Below are 13,955 nucleotides of genomic sequence, written 5' to 3'. Positions count from 1 at the left end.
CGGGAGGATTCTTTGGCTATCATTCTCATATGAAACAACTGCTAGCTGTAAGTTGTGAGTAGAAGGTTGAGAACATTTGGCTTGGAATCCTTTATTTAATTTTAAGTCATCCTTTACTGGCTTATTAACAGTACCAGATGATATTCCCAGCTTTATTGTAATGACTTTATGGATTGGATGGTTCTGTAACCTTTTATTTTATGGATGAGGGTCATTGCTGAAAACTGACTTCGTTAATTTTTTTTTATCTTATTGTTGCATGAGTTATTCTCCTTCACAGAGAGCATTTAAGGCTCTTTATATTTTTTTTTTATTTTAAAACCTTTAAATATCTTGCTACACATATATCCTTCCTTGAAAGGGCTGTGATACATCCTCCACTCATGTCTACCAATGGTGAAATTACATTGTCAAATGATTGAAAATTGACCAAGAATGACAAGCACTTGTGGTACCATTGCATGTATCTCTAACAGCACACTACTGTACTGAATATATAAACTGTTTACTTAAAATGTAATTAAATTCTTTGAAGGCAGAGATGAATCAGTATTCTTACATTGCTTATCTTCTGGCAAAAAATTTTAAATGTTTTATGGAGAGCAGTGTCTCTTTTAATAGTGTCATTATATTTTACTCAAGTTTAAGCAGGTGTTGTTCTCAGAATACTTAAATTAACAACACTATTTTTCCAAAACTTGTTTATTTTTAGGAATATGTGCATGTAATCCTATTTCACATTATCAAGAAAGAAATTTCAGACAAATAGCTTCTTCTTTAACTTACTTTCATCATACTGTGTTCTTTATGTATAACGACTATGAAAGAAAATACTTGGAGATCTGAAATGAAGTTAAAAATACAACTTTTTTACATGTATAAGAAACAACTTACAACCTTAGATACATGGGGAAAATTTTATGGCTTCAAACAAAAATATTGTCAACCCAAATTCCATAATACAGAAACACTGAGAGTTTTGTGTTACTGAATATTTTGTGTGTAAGTAACATAATATTATGAAGCAAATAAAGAAAAAAAAACAAAGTTACTGCAATTATCATCAAAAACTTAAATTCAAAGTAGCAGCCCCAAAATATTTAGCCTCAAGTTAATTTTAATGCAAATCGTTAGCTCTACTTCTTTATAGTTCACATCTGGTCATCATTACTATACGAATCCACCTGATTACCCACACAACTATATACATTATATAACTAAGAGAAAACTTCAACTCTTCACAAATATAAAAAATTATGTATCTTTCAGTTACACTTTACAAATCTGGTTGATACTGATTGGAAATGTCTTCTATATCTTGACTGAAATCTAATATCCTTCGTTTACATTTTCTTATATATTGTTGCTGTTTCAGGTAGATCTTGAAAGCTCCTTTGATGGCCACGAACATTATACCTCCCTAAACAAAAAGAATTCCTTCAATCAGGGAATGTTTGTTTCAATGAAATTAACCCTTAAACTGAGGCCATCATCAATTGATGCTGCTACCTGAAACATTCCTGTTGTTTAAGGGTTAAAAAAGGAGAGTCAATTCAATAAATGGCACTAAACCTAAACCTCAGTTACTGTCCTACCATCTTGTGGAGAAAATACAAACTACATTCATACCATTTTTGTTTCTTCAGATTAAAAAGCTATTAAACCAGTAGTAAATGTTACTAGTTAAGAGGCAGGCAGTTTTATTTCTGAAAGTTCCTCAATCATGAAAGGATCAAACACAATTTTTTTCTAATATTAAAGGTACAAAAATGGTGAAAATAATATTTCTTTACAAAATATATTGTTTTCCTCTTAAAGTGTTTGTTAGTAAGTTGAAGAACATCAACTACTTACCAACTCTTTTTTTTTTTTTTTTTCCAAAATACTGCAATCATATACACAATGCCTATGAATAGAATTTTGGCTTAATGAAATGCACTGCTATGATTTAATTATGCAGAATGTGGTCATGCTCCACGATCTTATAAAAAGTAATGGATTGCAAACATATTTATCCAATAAAATATTAAGAGTAATATTCTTAGAAAATCAACTTGTGACTAAGAAAATACAATTTACTTCATCACCATTAAAAGTACAAAAATAATAATAATTGAAAAATCAATATAACATAATGTTGTGTAAGAAAAACAAAATCAGAATAAGTATTTGCCCCTAAGTTTAGGATTCGGCTATGCAATATTTTCTAAACACATACATGCAGTATCTAAGCTATGTATACTGTCACTTTATAATACTTTTTACAATTATTACAACATGTATTTCCAATTACTAGCAAAATTCTTTATTTATATCTCTTTTGACTTTACAGGATCATAAGATACATTCTCAAGAAACCTACATTACCCCATATTCATCACTTGTTTTCTACCTTAAATAATAGTAAACATGTTCCTGTACTCAAACTAATCATTTAAAACCCAACAGCAAACTTTTAATTACTGTTTTAGTGGTACTTTTAAGAGATAAATGGGGTCTAACCCCTAAAATACATTTGAAAGTTTAAGACTAATTTTTGGAAAGAAAAGCTCAACTGACCAATAATTGAGTGAGAATATAAAAATGAAATCATGTTGAGAGTTTTCATTACTAATGATGTCAACAGGCATAACTTAGCTATGCTATAATGCCCTATTTTATAAAAACCCTGTTTAAGTATTGTTGTTAATAACCTGCTAATGGGATTTTTTCCATAGCCTTCTATACGGATACATTTATATTGGTGTCTAATCAGACCCACAGTGATTCACAACAAACATTTTCAGTGCAGTATTATGATAATCTCATTACGTATTGGTGGACATTAACTTGAATATAAGAGCATAATGAAACTTCAGCATTTACTTGATACATTTGTTTGAATGGTTTAATACCACTTATCTGTACACTGAGAAACAACGTAATTTTGTAACTTCTTGATTTGTCAACATACTTCTTCTAAAATACACATTTTTATGCTGTTCACATTGCATGCTAACCCTAATAAAAGTTGTAATGCAACTTGGTTTTTGGAATTAATATAATGGTAATTTTGTGCTGGTGTTAGACCCCAGGTGTACCATAACACAAGTTTTCAAAGATGTGGTAATGAGGTTCAAAGAAACAAACTTAAGAAGTTTCAGATAATATTTTGTAATGTATAAATAGTATTCACGAAATAAAGAAAAAAACTTAAGAAGTTTCAGATAATAGTTTGTATTGTATAAATAGTATTCACAAAATATTGAAATTTACCAGAAGTGCTCTCTGTAGGCTCGAGGGAATATTATTAAAGAAGACTCTCCCAAAAACTGTGGCAATTGTGGGCAGCATCAGAGCTCCACAAAGTACTCTAGTAGCTGATATTGGGTCTGAAAAACTAAAACCATTGGTACGAGGTTGTTCATAGTATGATGATGAAGCAGAAACACTGCCAGAAAATAATTTGATCCATCCACAATGTCTTCTCCAAAATTTAAGAACAAAGTCTTCCCAACGAACCATTTTTCCAAGAATAAGCATGATTGGGATTGTTGGAAGTCCTACTAACAGAAATAGAGGGTCTGCTTCCTCCATCACAGTGAGGCCTTCTTTATGGCCTAAGACCTGAAAATCATTAATATTTAGAACTCAAAATCAACAATATAATATTTTCTGTCTCGTGTTTTAGACCATAAAATAATTTATTGTAACTTACAATAATTTATTACTGGATAAAATTAAACAGTTCACACATTTACCACTAGTCTATTTTATCACACTGCTCATACTAACATTACATATGCAAGTTGAATTTCAATGCAGGATGAAAGATAATTGATCCAAACACAGTTTGAAACTTCATGGAAACAAACTGATTTTGGAAAAAAACTATCATTACAAAAACTTCCTAATGGTGATTTACACTAATATTAAATGATAAAAACCCTATAACCCAAACACTTTCAAAAAGGGTTGACCTTTCTTCTCCATGGTTGATTGATTGATTTAGTGTTTTATGGCACAAAGCAGCTAGGCTATCTGTGCCAAACGTCCGGTTAAAAGGTAAAAATAAATTAAATGTAGTAAAATACAGAAAAGGAAATGAAGGTAAAACAAAACCTCATTGAAAAACAGAAAAAGAACAAAACCAATGCTGACATCTAGTTTACAATGGTAAGAGAAAAAGCAGAGTAAAAGAAGTTGTAAATAACTTTCTCCAGCAAAATAGTGATGATCATAACCCACCAGGAAGACTAACAGGTAAGTACAAGAACCACCGTCAGTCACCTGAAGTTGGTCTTTTCAGTCCTGGTTCCAAGTTATGTGTCATAGCAGCCATTATCAAAATGTAAAATAATAGAAGTTTTAAAAGACATATAGCAAAATCGTAATAATGAGTAGCCAAATGTCCAGTAAAAAGGTAAAAGTAAAGTAAATGTAGTAAAATTTGTAAAAGTAAATTAAGGTAAAAACAGCAATTAAAAACAGAAAATTGCATAAAACCGATGCTGACATCCAATCTATAAAGTTGTAAAGAACTTCTGTAGCAAAATGGTAATGATCATAACCCGCCAGGAAGACTAACAGGCAAGTACCAGAACCACCGTCAGTCACCTGAAGTTGGTCTTTCCAGTCCTGGTTCCGGGTTATGTGTCATTATGGCCAGTACCAAAGGGTAAAGTAATAAAAGTTTAAAAGACATGCACCAAAATTGGAATAACAACTCGCCAGGACGACTAACAGGTAGTTCAAACAGCAGCGTTAGTCACCTGAAGTTGGCCTTTCCAGTCCTGGTGTCGAGTTATTTAATGTTCTGGCCATTTGTCAATGTCAAATTGAACTAGAGAGAATGAAACTGTGTAAAGGGAACCACAATTAAAAAGGTGTAATGAATAAATATCTAACACTTAAATGAGATTAAAAAGGTTAATGGCAATTAAAAAACTAAAAACTTTATCAAGGTGGACAGTGTCACCATCACCAATAACACTGTCCAATGTTACGGACAAACCCTGGGACAGAACATGTTTAAAATAGTGCCGTCGTTGAGAGTCGTAACAATGGCAAGAAAGTAAATTGTAGCTTACATTGACTTGAGTGTTACACAAACTACACACATCAGTTACAGATAAAAGAAAATGATGAATTACAAAACTGTGACCAATGCGTAGTCTAGTTAGAACAACTTCCTCCTTCCAAATCTTACGGAAGCTAGACGGCCACAGCCCAATATAGGGTTTTATTTGTAAAAGCGTTGCTCACTCCAAATGGACTGCCAGCTGGCATGGAGCCGAGCTTTGAATACAGGACCATAGTCCTTGTACGGAATAGGCACAGTGGTGATAGTGCCAGAGCAGATAGATTTAGCTGCCGTGTTTGCAAGCTCATTCCCGCGAATACCAACGTGGCCTGGTATCCAGAAAAACTGGATAGAAGTAGATGTTAATGAGAAATGGGCCAGTTGGTTTTGAATATCAGCAAGAATAGGATGTGAGCCAACGTGTAGCAATTCCAGTGCCAGTACAGAACTAAGCGAGTCAGTATAAATATTGCAGTTGGAGTACTGCTCAGCTTCAATATGGTCCAGGGCAAGAGATATGTCATACAGTTCAGCAGTGAACACAAAGCTGTAGAGGGGATTCTGTGCGCAACCACCGAACCGCAGCAAACCACAGCAGAGCCCACTGAATTACCTGATTTGGAACCATCTGTATCAATGGGAACAAAATGATTGTTTGAAAGATGTTCATTAAATAATTGATGGTACTTCCAATCTGGACTATCTGCCTTTTTCAGATGACTGAAAGAAAGGTCACATTTGGGGACTGTAATAAGCCATGGTGGGATGGGTTGACCTGTGGAATCTGCAATGTTATCCAAAGACAGACCCAAGTCATCCAATTGCGCTTGGATGCAAAGGCCAAACGGAGCAATGGCAGATCGTTTGTTCTGAAAAAATACGGCCAACTGAGGAAGGAAAACAGCGAAGGTACAGAGAAGATTCATGAGATTCAACGTATAAGCTTTGAACTGGAGAGGTGCGGAAAGCCCCAGTGCAGAGTTGAAGTCCTTGGTGATGAATGGGGTCTAGCATTTTTAAGGCCGAGGGTCTGGCAGATCCATAGACCATTGATCCATAGTCGAGTTTTGATAGAATAAGAGCACGATATATCTTTAACATAGAACATCGATCTGCTCCCCAACTGGTAGTAGAGAGGACACGGAGGATGTTCAGTGCTCTTGTGCATTTGACCCATAGCTGCTTTAAGTGTGGTATAAAGGTCAGCTTACGGTCAAAGATAAGCCCCAAGAACTTGGTCTCAGGGACCACTGGCAGCAAAAATTCACCGATATGAAGTTCAGGATCAGGGTAAATACCCCGTTTTAGAGAGAGATAGAAATTAAAGCCATTCGCCACAGTCCATTTCAGTACACGATTGAGGGCAGTTTGTAGTTGCCACTCAATATATCTCATGTTCGACGACTGACATGAGATGTGAAAGTCGTCGACATACAGCCCATTCGCAATAGCGAGAGGGAGTTGTTCAGTGATGGCATTTATCTTTATACTGAAAAGTGTGACACTCAAAACACAGTCAAAAGAACGGGAAAGTGTCGAACTTACACTAACTTGGAATCTCTTGTCCATTAAAAATTTTTTAATAAACATGGGTAAATGGCCACGTAACCCATATGTATGAAGGTCTCGCAAAATGCCATACCTCCATGTTGTGTCAATAGGCCTTCTCAATGTCAAAGAATATTGATACAAGATGTTGGCATTTGAGAAAGGCTTCTCTGATTGATGTTTCAAGTCGAATTAGGTGGTCTGTGGTGGAGTGTTGTCGTCGGAACCCACACTGGGTGGGCGAGAGGAGGTTGTTTGATTCGAGGAACCAAACAAGACGAGCATTAACCATCCTTTCTAAGGTCTTACAGAGACAGCTCGTCAAAGCAACTGGATGGTAGTTTGAAGAAATCTTGGGATCTTTCCCTGGCTTAGAGAAAGGTAAAATAATTGCCTGGTGCCAGACATCATGAAAAACAATCTCCTGCCAGATCCAGTTAAAGAAAATTAGAAGGACATCAAGAGAAGCAGGAGACATATGGTGCAGCATGTCATAGTGTACTTCATCAAGTCCAACAGATGTACTGCCAGACCGATGAAGGACCATTTTCAGTTCCACCAGTGTAAAGGGACAATTATAGTCAAAGAGACAGTCTGTTCGAAAGGAAAGAGGTGAACTCTCTGCCCAAGTCTTGATGGCCAAGAAGGTGGAGGAACAAGCAGAAGTGCTAGATACCCGGCACAAGCTTTCACCTAGAGTACCGGCAATGTTCCAGACATCAGCTACCTTTTGGCCATCAGAGAGTAAGATTGAGAGGGGGACAGAATTGTAGTGCCCACTGACCTTTCGAATCCTGTCCCATATGACCTTGAAACTGGTGGTAGAAGATATGCTAGTTGTGAACTTAATCCAAGATTCCTTCTGGCTTTGACGTCTTACCCACCTAGCATGTGCATGGGCCTATTGGAAAGCGACGCAGTTCGAAAGTGTGGGATATCTACGAAACGTATTCCAGGCCCGTTTTTGAGCCTTCCGTGCTAAGTGGCAAGCAGGATTCCACTATGGACGAGGATATCGTGGAAAACGTGTCGATGTTTTAGGAATACACTGAGCAGCTGCTTGTATAATACAGCCAGTTACTGCTGCCACACAGTCGTCTATTGATGGCTGATTCACGATGGCAGGATCAAATTCTGCAAGAACAGTGAAAGTGGACCAGTCTGCCTGATCCAGCTTCCACCGGGGCATGTGGGTAGAGTGGCATCGACCATGGCCAGTCTCTCTCAAAAGTATAGGAAAATGATCACTGCCTAGTGGATAATTGTCAACCCTCCATGAAAAATGGGAGAATAATGAACGGGAGCAAACTGAGAGATCAATAGCAGTAAAGGACTGACTAGTTGCATGAAAATAAGTGGAAGAACCAGTATTGAAAAGAGAAAGATTGTGATCAGAGAGCATGCACTCTACAGAGCGACCGCTCCCATTAATAACAGCACTTCCCCAGAGGGGATAATGTCCATTAAAGTCCCCCAGGAGTAGAAAGGGAGACGGCAACTGTTCAATGAGAGCATCAAGGTCTGATTGATCATATGTCTCTCCAGGGGACAGGTAGAGAGAACAAACAGTGATGGTATGACCCAAGGAAACATGGATGGCAAGGAATAGAGATGTACAGGTGTAGGAAGAAGCGTTTTGATATCATCCAAATTAGAATGTAAACCTCAACAGTTCCGTTGTATCAAGGTCGATTCATCAACTCCCGATTGGGCAGGTCTTGTTATGGAAGGGATTCCAGTGACTTGTTAACCATGGAGGTCAGAAGGCTGTATTTGAAACTGAAGGATGTGGATTTAGGTTTGTTTTGAAAACGATTCTCTTGGAGGCACAGAGAGATCAGTCTGCACTCCCACTGTAATTGTGGAACAAAGTGCAGCAGCATATGTCCAAGATGGAGTGGCAGGCAGCAATTTCCGAGCCTCAGGATAACTAACATTATGAGTTGTTTTCAAACGCTGCACCTCTTTTTCCTCCAACCATTTTGGGCAAAAACGAAAGTAGGAAGGGTGAGAACCATTGCAGTTGATGCAACGTGGGTCCATGTCACATTCATAGGCATTGTGGTCCTTGCCCCCACAACGAGCACATGTCAGGGAACTACGACATGATGTCTTTGAGTAGCCGAATCTCTGGCATTGGAAACATTGGAGAAAGTTTGGAATGTATGGCTGTACCCTGCAAATGAGATAGCCTGCCTTGATGGTGGCAGGTGCACGTGATGAAGTAAATGTCAAAACAAGAGTATTTGTTGGCAGTGTAACTCCATCTTTGCGAGTGGAGATGCACCTCACTGCAGAAACTCCTTGAGTGGAGAGACCAGCGAGAATCTCTGACTCGGGGACATTGTTCAAATCCCTCTCAACAATAACTCCTCGTGAAGAATTCAAAGTAGCATGAGCTGTAACCTCAATAGGTATATCCCCGATTGCCTTTGAATTCAAGAGGAGTTCACTGTGTTGGGATGTGGATGTTTCAACCAATATGTCTCCAGATCGAAGCTTCTTTACTGATTTTGGAGAGCCAGCAAGTCCCTCTTGTCCCTTCTGAATAAAAAAGGGGGACAATTGCCCTAAAGGTTTTTCCAAAAGAGAATGTAATATAAGAAAATGAGGTACGTGTGTTACAGATGTGGAAGATTGCTGCTCAGAGTCTTCAAGACATGGTCGCTTACCTATTGACTGTTTTTTCACTATTTTATTTAAGTTTTTTGAAGGAGGATCCATAGGAGTCCTTGGAGCCCTACGAGGGGACGCACTACAATGTCATGCAAGAACAATGCAGCAACGCCAGGGTTTCGTGAGCACTATACCCAAACACCAGCATCAAGCACTATGTCCACAACACCTGTTGAGAACTTCCAACACTGGTACTTGATTGACTCTAGCCCAAGTGGACCAGCCGATTGACCCAAGGGGGGCCGCCTGTCTACAGGAATTCAAGGCCAAAGTGGTGTGTTAGGGTTGGACCCCTCAACCACCAGGATCCTCTCCTCCCCTTCACAGGTCGCCACGCATGGCAAACATGTGGGTGGATGTTTAGATCCCAGAGAAGGTAACCAGACAGAACAGAACCTTCCCTGGGAGGTTCCCTTACCATGTACAGGAATCCACACCAAGGGGTCTTCTCCATGGGCAAACTGGGAATGGTGGTGTAATCAAATGAGTGATAATTCAAGGGAGTTGATCAATGTCATAAAGGTTGTTTTATCTTCTAGGAAATATTCTGTGTGTATTTTTCCATGTACTGTTATGTGTTCTATTTCCAGTACAATGTTGCCAGCAACAAGAGCACTATCTAAAAAAAAGTGTTAGGGATATTTTTCTTTATAAGTGGTTAAAAATGAAAGAAAAAAACTATACTTAAGTGGTCTATGTCAAATAAAGATGACACCTGGAGACTCATTGAAAAAGGTATCGAAAATTATTTTAAATAGATTGAAGATCACCAATTCCAGGATCTAGATTGATCATGCAAAGTTGAACAATGTTTAGATTAGCAATTAAAATAATATTAAAATGTCAAAACGTTAATCCTAAATAAATTCTCCTTTAAGAGGGTGTTAAACAAAAATATTATTTTCTTGAAATTAATAAATATTTAAACACAAATATAAGAAACTGACATTAGGGACATTTTAACTAAAGGTAGCAAATAAAACAAATAGCATTTAATGATTAATGCAGGAAAATATTGAATTTTTTTTAAATTGGTATTGGGGGGCAAAAGAAAAGTACTAACAAATAAGTATGCTGAAGGACTAAAATAAAAAACCTTAATAAATTATTTTGTGACAAAACATGTACCAATGGTAATAATTTAATCATAATGTATTAGCTCTGCAACATGTGCTTAATATCTGTGTATTATTAGTAATGTAGGTCAATTATTCATATGGAAGCAATGGTGATTGTCCATCACAGCTACAATTGTTAAAACTGAAAATTACATATCTGTCTCAAGAAAATTATGTTACTTACACACACACACACAAAACATTCATTCTATTTTAAGATTCAGTTAATTACTTATAACAACCTTAAAAAGTAGACATTAATTCACATCTTTCTCCATTTACATTGATCAAGTTTATAATTTTTTTTTCTTTTTTCATTTCACAAATGTAAGTTCATAAATAATGATCTTCCATTGAACCACAATGGATAATCTTAAAACATATTTTAACAACACTCCCATGTATATTAAGTTTGAAAACTGCAAAATAACAGAGGATCTATTCCATAAACAAGAACCTACCTGCATGACAGTGACAGCCCCGTAGGTTACAGCAGTCCAGTAAACAGAACCTACAACAACACCTGCTGCAACAAATGGACAAATTTTATACAGCATTCTGTCAGTTAGGTCCATTATATACACCACGTGGCCTATGAAAATGAAAGCTATGATAATTCATGCAGTTCATAAATTCATGTGTACTTTACCATTACTTAAAACAAATGAATCCACAAGTACAAAACAAAAGTATGAACTCTGAGATAGCCTTTGATAAATTGAAAGTACATTGTTATAAGAAGCAATATATAAAAAAATTGATTTTGCTCGATTACTTAGTAATTTCTATATGGTCTTCAATATGCATCCTTCATTTGCATTTAAAATCATCTTGTTTAGTTCAAGTCATTACTGGTATTTTATAGTCCATTGTATAACCCAGGATGTCATCTCTTCTATTACTTTTATATTAATGCTCCTCAATATATGTGAAGAATATCTTAAAAGTTTTTATCACCACAGCCTCATTCGTATCATGGATACAAGTAATGATAAGTAACTTAGACACATTCAAAACAGTATGAGCATCATCCACATGAACAAAATTATTTCATTCTTAATTGTAATTGAAAAAAATGAGTCATTTTAACTTCAAGATAAACCTGGTTAAACATGACAAGTATATACATTAACTGTATATTTCATGAAATATAATTTCTTATCAAGTCCTTATGATCCACAGTGTAAATCTTATTCATTTCATGTTCAATCAGTCTAGACCTTAATGATTTTATGCAATATAGTCTTGTGGCCAAGAAAAACTTATCAAGAGTACCCTCTCTGCTAATGGATTTATTTTATTGTTAACTCTCTAATATCTAATTAAGCCTAAATCTCACAGGCTAACTTTTACAGATTAAAGAAAAGTAAATGTAATTTTGACATTTGCTTAATCTTTTATTTTTAAAGTTTACATATGCATCACTCTTTACATTTGACATGCTGTTAATCAAGATAAGAAAGGAAGATAGAAATGCATTTGTTTCTACCCTCTAGTTACTAGACAACTTTACCTGTTAAAGTTTGTAGTTGTAGAGAAGTTCTGATTATAATTTAACAATACTTATCTATTACTTCTTCATATTTTCTATTGTTGGTTAAAGCTCTTTCTGCAGAGGAAGAGACAGTTGGATTTGAAAATTTTATGTATTTCATGAAGGTAAAGAAATTCAAACAAATTTGAAAATGCAATATTTCATAAAGTAGGGAAAATATTTTATGTGGCTTGCAAGAGAGTGAAGTGACAAATAAAATAACCATAACCCAAGATTATCCATAAAGAAAAATGTTTCTGTATGTCAGTGCTTTTTGAAATTTTAGTAAAGGAAGAGTACAAATTCTGCAATTTTTTGTTGTTGACAATAAGCTGGTTGTTAAATTAATTACTGATTATTAACCAACACAATCCTTTGAAGGCAGAATCTGAAGTTGTTTTGTGAGCATATGAAAAATCACAAGATATCTCTTCTTATACTATGGGACTAACATACTGTATTAAAAAAAGATGTATATTTGTATGTTACAAGTATTGTAAACCAAAGATATTGCAAAGTTATAAAACAACCAAGGCATCTGATGTGATTTTATTTAGTACTGATCTTGAGAGAGAGATTTTGATAATTATAACGTTGCTCTCATCCTAGTAATGTACCTTATAACAGTGGTTCCCAAATTTAAACATTCCCTGAATCCCTTTCATGAAAATACCAAATCTTGTGAATCCCCTCCAAAATTAAATGTTTTCAAGGTATTTTCTCCTTTACCTGATTATAAATTATAAAAACAGTGATTATGGAAATATAAAATTTGTTGTTTCTCATAACACATTAATTATTATTATTTGAGAACCATCAGTGGGGAAATCTGCTTTATATGAACAAACCAATAATGCAATATGGCATAAATTATTTCTATCATAGGTAATGTTTCATTCAGTTGAAAAAAATGTGCAAGAAGAATAACCAGCAACAGTGGACAAAAAACATTAGAATATTAAGTCTATGTATAATTATTTGTTTCTTCTTATAATTGTTTTTTTTTTCTTTATTTGAAATTGTATATGAACAATATTATTTAATGAACAAACACAAAATATTTTACTTGGTCTATCATTTCAATTTTTCTCTTATGGAAATTTTATAAGGTAAGAGTAGATCAGTATAATGTGATCTGAGTGATCAACTGAATGTTACACAGTATGAATCATACTTGTTTTGATGAGTAAAATCAACTTTGATCAGCAGCTGAATACAACATCGCAATACCAAACAGCTATGTGTTTTCAATATATATCGAAAAGTATTCAGAAGTATAGTGGGCAAGCCCAAGAAAGCAGTTTTTTTTTTGTTTATTTGTAATATGTAATTACCCTCCAAGATTACTTTCTATTAACTTATTTCAGTTGGATTATATACCAATTATTAATGGTAAAAGTAAAGAAGAATTTGAACTTGTGAGACATATGTGAAGCCTTACCATTATGATTAGGTTCAAACTTTAAAAAAACTTATCTAATCCTTTGTCAGAACACAAACAAATTAAAATGTTATGTTTTTACACATTGCCTTTGTATTCAACTGCATTATTTAGTTAAGTTTAATTGTACTAAGTGACTCTTAAATGTTAAGTTTTTGGTCTAGAGGGTAAACTGGGAATACAGGTAAGTTGTTTTTAGCATAAAACTACACAGTGGACTTTAGGTACTCTGTGCAGCATGGGGAATCAAACCCTGAATTTTAGCTTAAAAGCTCATAAAGTTGCTGTTAAATCACCAAGAAAGTATAGTTACGAATTAGGTTAACTTCAAAACTTTCATAACTAACGGTTAGCTGATCAAATTAAAAATATCATGTGCTTTTCATTGTAGGATTGTTCAATATAGAGAATTGAGATCATGTTTTGCATTTTTGTATAAAATGATTTTATTCCTACATGTAGAATAATGACCTTTGATTAATTCTTGGAGAAATGGAATTAAAAGATAAAAAAGAGACCACTTCCTTTCCAGTGGGTTTTATTGCAAATTTCTTGCTCTTTTATCAGAACATAATG

The 13,955-nt window shown here is 35.1% G+C and overlaps 1 protein-coding gene across 5 annotated transcripts in view; it reads right to left on the bottom strand.

Moving 5' to 3' along the window:
- Positions 1-686: 686 nt before the first annotated feature.
- LOC143255673 (E3 ubiquitin-protein ligase MARCHF5-like) overlaps positions 687-13,955 on the bottom strand; it is a 35,325-nt gene continuing 22,056 nt past the window's right edge. For 2 of the 5 annotated variants that reach the window (XM_076511713.1, XM_076511715.1), the window contains exons 4-6: positions 10,866-11,011; positions 3,256-3,606; positions 687-1,420 (exon numbers count right to left, since the gene is read on the bottom strand). In XM_076511713.1, coding sequence (XP_076367828.1) covers positions 1,277-1,420; positions 3,256-3,606; positions 10,866-11,011 — 641 coding nt within the window. In that variant the 3' untranslated portion in view covers positions 687-1,276. The remainder of the gene's footprint in view (positions 1,421-3,255; positions 3,607-10,865; positions 11,012-13,955) is intronic. The other 3 variants (XM_076511714.1, XM_076511716.1, XM_076511717.1) reach the window with 2 other exon arrangements.

Source organism: Tachypleus tridentatus, chromosome 7 (assembly GCF_004210375.1).
Source record: "Tachypleus tridentatus isolate NWPU-2018 chromosome 7, ASM421037v1, whole genome shotgun sequence".
NCBI lineage: Eukaryota > Metazoa > Arthropoda > Merostomata > Xiphosura > Limulidae > Tachypleus > Tachypleus tridentatus.
Note: the sequence above shows the minus strand (reverse complement) of the source record. Positions and strands in the feature narration are given on the sequence as shown.